Source organism: Dioscorea cayenensis, chromosome 17 (assembly GCF_009730915.1).
Source record: "Dioscorea cayenensis subsp. rotundata cultivar TDr96_F1 chromosome 17, TDr96_F1_v2_PseudoChromosome.rev07_lg8_w22 25.fasta, whole genome shotgun sequence".
Taxonomy (NCBI): Eukaryota; Viridiplantae; Streptophyta; class Magnoliopsida; order Dioscoreales; family Dioscoreaceae; genus Dioscorea; species Dioscorea cayenensis.
The window spans coordinates 22,112,458-22,118,193 of NC_052487.1; the positions used below are offsets into that span (position 1 = coordinate 22,112,458).

The window sequence follows — 5,736 nt, forward strand, 5'->3', positions numbered from 1 at the left end:
GTCCTTACTCTTGCAAATCTGTTCAAAAAAGTGTGTATCACTCATAATATCTCTGATACCTGTGTCCTCTGTCACAATCCTACTGAAAGCCTGAATCACCTTTTTCTAAACGTATCTGGGCTTTCTTCTCTCAAGCATTAGACTTTAATCTTCTTCCACAATCGATCTCCTTACTCTGGACCACCTGGTTATCTTCTCTTACTCCCCAGCACCGAATTCCTTTGGATCTTATTTCCCGAGCTATTTTGTGGAATATCTAGATTGAAAGAAATTCTAGTATTTTTCAAATGAATGCTTTACCGCATTACAATGTTATATTTAAATCTGCTAATATGCTTCTTTCTTGGTTTCCTACAGCTGCTGAGAGACACCAGCAACCACTCAATGAAGCTTCCTAGAAAATCAAGCGCTCACTCAACTTCTTTAGCGCTAGAGAATCTACCTCTGCTGGCTATCATGACCTCGATGCTGCACTGGAGTAGGTGACCCTGATGTCTGTCTAAGTAGGCCTGAGATGTCAGACGACATCTTCCGTCTTCTTAGTTTCCTTTCCCTGTTTGTTCTTTTACTTTCTTTGGTGTCTTTGTTCTTCCTTACCCCTGGTGAGAGAGATGACTCTTTTCCTGCATCTTTGTTTTATCTTTGTACTGTTGTTTTTTTATTTAATAAATCTGTGGTTTATCCACATTTAATTAAAAAAAAAACACAACAACACAAGTAAAAAACAAAACAATCCACTAGACGTGGGAGCTGTGAAACAACAGACATAAAAAAGCATTAATAGAAATAAAAAAAAGGACTAGCACAAAAGAGCACACAAACATAAAGGAGAAAAAAACACCCTAGGCATCTCCAGGTTAACCAGTATTAGGAGCAGCCCTGAAAGGAGTTCTCTGATGTTTAATTTTTTATACCAGTTTTGATAGCATGCATTTTTGTTGCAACCTCAGCGATGTTTGGTCGCTCATAAGGAGAATCAATTGAGCATGAAAGACCCACCAGTGCCACAGAAACAAAACACTCTTCCTCCTTACTTGCATGGTTTTGTGGCAGCATTAGAGGATCTACTATGTTCAAGAATCCTTCACTAGAAATTTGCATCTCAACCAGTTTGCGGAGTGTCAGACCATTTTTAAACATGTCGTCAGCTGGCCTCTTCCCTGTTAACATCTCAAGGAGAAGAATTCCGTAACTGTACACATCTCCAGAAGTGGTCGCTTGACCACCAACTCCATACTCTGCAAATTGTATCCAAGTGTGAATAATAATGTAAAAGAAATGAGAAGAAATAATTGATAAACTGGATATCACCTGGAGGAACATATCCTATGGATCCCCTGATAGCAATGGAGCTACGTGAAGATGCTCGAGAGGAACCAGAGAGCACTTTTGCTAGACCGAAATCTGCAACATGAGCAACCATCTCATTGTCAAGGAGGATGTTGCCAGGCTTGATATCACAATGCACCATTGGTGGTTGACAACCTTCATGGAGGTACTCCAACGCATCAGCAATGTCTATGGCTATGCTCAATCTGTGGATGAAAGTTAAACTTTGACTCTTGTGCTGCTCCTCCTCTGTTTGTGGATGTAACCATGTCTCTAAACTTCCATTAGACATGAACTCGTAGACCAATGCTTTGAAATCATGGCCCCTGGAATCAATGCTGGAGCAGGAGGTAAAGGCCTTGATAATGTTGCGATGCCGGACTGTTCGCAGCACCTTGCATTCCGAAGAGAAACTCCTGGATGCCCCCTGCTCTGCAAGGTTGAACACCTTGACAGCCACAGTAGTAGTATTGAGAATCTCCAGAATTCCTTTATACACCGAACCATGTCTTCCCCTGCCAACAAGATTATCATCGCTGAAGCCACCAGTGGCCCTGAGTAAATCTCCATATGTAATTCTTGGGAAATGAGAGTTCATGGAGATTTCGGATGAAGCCCTCTTCCTGGACTGCCTTTTGTAAATAAGAAAAGCAAAGGATGAAAAAAGGATGAAGCAAGCAATTGGTGTACCAACCGTTAGCAAGAGCCGCCACCTTGTTCTCTTCTCAAATGTTTTGAGAGGGCATGCAGTCAAGTGAATTTGTGAAAGACCCCCACAAAGGCCGGGATTCCCAGTGACTGAGATGGCAGAAGCATTTGAAAAGATGCCCTTCTTGGGTATCTCACCCTGAAGATTGTTGTAGGAGAGTTCCAAGTATATTAAACCAGTCATGTCCTCCATGACTTTTGGTATGGACCCTGACAAGTTATTGTGTGAAAGAAGCAGCTCTTGGAGGCCTTTCATACTGCCAAAAGATTGAGGTATTGATCCTGATAACGAATTGTTTGAAAGATTAAGAATCTGAAGCCCTCTTATGTTGCTCAAGGATGGAGGAATGGTTCCTTGGATCATGTTATCATCAAGCTCGAGCACCTCTAAGCTCACACAGCCGCTGATGGTTGTTGGGATCTCACCGTAAAGCTTGTTGTGAGACAGAAGGAGGGTTCTTATGTTTCTCAATCTGCCAACCTCAATAGGAAGGGATCCAGTCAAGAAGTTGTCAGAAAGCATAATAAAATTGGATAGGTAGGAAAGGCTAAGTATCTCTACTGGTACACTGCCATTGAGTCTATTCATGGACAGCTGTAATTCATTCAGTCTCTGGATGCTCCCCAGTGATGAAGGGATTGGACCTTCCAAATCATTGTCATCTAGATAGAGAGATGCCAATTGAGTAAGGTTTCCAAGGGAGGCTGGGATGTGGCCTATGATCTTATTGCTAGAAAGGCCCAAGAACTGTAGATTCTGGAGTTTTCCAATGCCTTCTGGAATGGTTTCAGTGAGTTGGTTAAGGGTCATATCCAGTGTATAAAGATTAGCAAGGTTTTGAATCCCTGAAGGTAGTGACCCAGATATATAGTTGCCTCCCATGTATATTTTTTGTATTTCATTGGAGAGGTTGGCAATGGAGCTTGGCAGTGCACCACCCAAATTGTTATCATCAAGAGCCAAGATCTTTAAACTGCTGCAGTTGGTCAGAGAACCCATGAACCTCCAATCACTGACATCATTTGCCTCAAGCTGATTGATTTCTAAATTAATGTACCATATGTTTCCACCTCTTCCAATGTCAGGAGGAATTTGTCCAGTGAAATTATTTTGTGAGAGATCAACAATAGCAAGTCTTGAGGCATTGGAAAGTGACACTGGAATTGGTCCGGTGAAGCTGTTACCGCCAAACTTTAGGTTTTCAAGATATGGTAGTGTTGTGCTTATACTTGGTGGAAGGCTCCCATGAAGCTGATTAATCCCAGCAGCAAAAGTATGCAGCAATGAGAGATTGAACAAGGATGGAGGTATTGTTCCAGAAAGCATGTTTCCAGAGACATCGATTAACTTAAGTTTTGCAAGGTTTCCCAGCTCCTCTGGGATGTTGCCATGCAAACAATAGGACGTTGAACTACTCCCTACGCCACAATTTATTGAAAGAATTGTGAGAGAAGAAAGGTTTCCAAGAGAAGATGGAAGAACACTTACAAAGCTATTATTGTCAAGCACCAACTGATCAAGCTTTGATAGATATCCGAGCTCAACCGGAATCATCCCGGTGAGTTTATTTGCGCTTAAGTCGATGAATCTGAGCTCTGAGCAGTTGGCTAGACTGGCAGGAATGGAACCGTAGAGTGAATTGAAGCTCATGTTGAGTTGTTGCAGACGGTGAAAGTGGCCGATGTTTTGTGGGATGTCACCATTGAAACCATTCTCCATAAGTAGTAGTTTCCGCAGGAATGTTAGGTTGGTAACGGCAGGAGAGATGGCACCTGCCATACCCCTGGAAGCAAGATCCAGAGCAATAACCCTCCCAGGATGCTTGCGGCTACATGTAACTCCATACCATTTGCAGAAATGAATGGAGTTGTTCCATGCTTTTAGAACACCAGAAGGATCACTGGTTATTTGATCTCTGAATGCCAGCAATGCTGATCTTTCTGTATCGTTGCTTGATGCTGCAGTAAGTGTATACTGTGATAACAATAAAGATTTAGCTAACACGAGAACAACCAAGCAAACAAGTGGCTCCATGAGGATCCTTTAACAAGTTCACGGTATGGTATTCTTGAGACCAGAAGCCATCTTTGTTATATATCAGCTAGGGTGTGTTGTGCTGTGTGTGAAAATCAGAAAATGCTGAATTGACACTTGTTTTATTTTATCGAAAGTAGTTTATTTTCAAGTAAAATCTAAAAAATTAGGAGATAGACATGAGGTACTAGTAGTGAGACACGAGCATGCATTCAGAGACTTGGTTGAATAAAACTATTAAAAAGTAAGTGAGAAAGCCTTGACACTCAACAGGCTACAAAATAGAATCGGATGGCCTTAATAATGCATGCAAGACCGGGGTTTCTCTTGACTCCAGGTTTCAATGCCAATTTGCTTTGTCACATCGATTCCATTTTGATGTGATGCAAGAATTCGATTGAATACACATGAGAAACTTTCTGTTTTACACTAAATATTGATTTGATTTTTCTAGCTACAGTGGGCCATATACATCCCAAGAGAGACCTTACTGTTTTTTAATTTTTTTTTGGGGAAGAGGAGCGGGGCGAACCCACTAGAGACCCCAGGAACGTGCACAAGCCTCGGTGGAACAAGTGGGGACAGGGCCGTGCTCACGTGGCCGCTAGAACCATCCGTACACAACCACTATTCACAACTCCCAAAAATGTGCCCTCAACCGAGAATCGAACTCTCACCACTCGGTGAGAGCTCTATCGGTGACACGTGTACCAATAGACCCGAAGGTCGTTGGCAGAGAGACCTTACTGTTAAGCCAGAGATCATTTTTGAATAAGACAAAGGGCCTCATCCCGAAATCAGGACTGAACACAAAAATAGAAGGCAACAACCACTGTTTGGTATAGTGGAATATTATGTGAATGATGAATGAGCGGACTAGGTAATTTGTTAGTACAGTGCATATATTGTAGAATATTATATAAATACTTATAAATTCTATTTATCCACTGTTTACGGTCCCCTATGCGAGGATGTTGTTTTTCTTCTCTTAAGGGTTGCATGGCAAGGGGATTTATAACTCGGTTTGATTTCTAAAATATCTTCTAACCATGTACATGGTAGAACTTTAATTGTCCATGTACCGTCTGGTCAATTTAATAAATCCCTAAAAAATCATTAAGCCCCCGCTAACAACTGGTGTATCACTGTATGTCCATTGACACCCCCTTGTGAGCGGTGTTTGTCACCTTTGTAAAAACAAATAAAACATGAAGAATCCCTACCCAAATAAAGGATTTCCTCGATAGGGTATTTTTGGTGGTGGTCTACCGTGGTAATTAAATTGGATGAATCGTGACCATAGTTTGTAGAACCATGGATATATATATATATATATATATATATATATATATATATATAGGAGACAAATGTTGTTAAATGACAGACAAATGCGAAGGTACATCAATTACGGTGGCTTAACGACCTCTAAGAATAAATTTCTCCTACCATGAAATCTTAGAAAAAACAAATATTATTCCTCTCACAAAAAAGCCTACACCTGGACCAACAAACAGTACTGATAAATAATACTTGGCACTAGTATACATTGTGTGAACAATATACTATGAATATAAAGTTTTGAATCCTCACCCCTTTGTACACTTTGTAGTAAATTACCAACGAATTACTAGTAATCTCTCCCATTGAAAAATGTTTTCATTTTT

General features: G+C 40.9%; 1 protein-coding gene across 1 annotated transcript; it reads right to left on the reverse strand.

Moving 5' to 3' along the window:
* Positions 1 to 718: 718 nt before the first annotated feature.
* Positions 719 to 4,134, reverse strand: LOC120280010 (probable LRR receptor-like serine/threonine-protein kinase At3g47570). The gene is made up of 2 exons (XM_039286711.1): positions 1,312 to 4,134; positions 719 to 1,238 (listed from the first exon to the last, which is right to left on the reverse strand). Exons 1-2 carry the CDS (start codon positions 4,070 to 4,072, stop codon positions 901 to 903), a joined length of 3,099 nt encoding a protein of 1,032 aa, XP_039142645.1. The 5' UTR covers positions 4,073 to 4,134; the 3' UTR covers positions 719 to 900.
* Between the last annotated feature and the right edge of the window lie 1,602 nt (positions 4,135 to 5,736).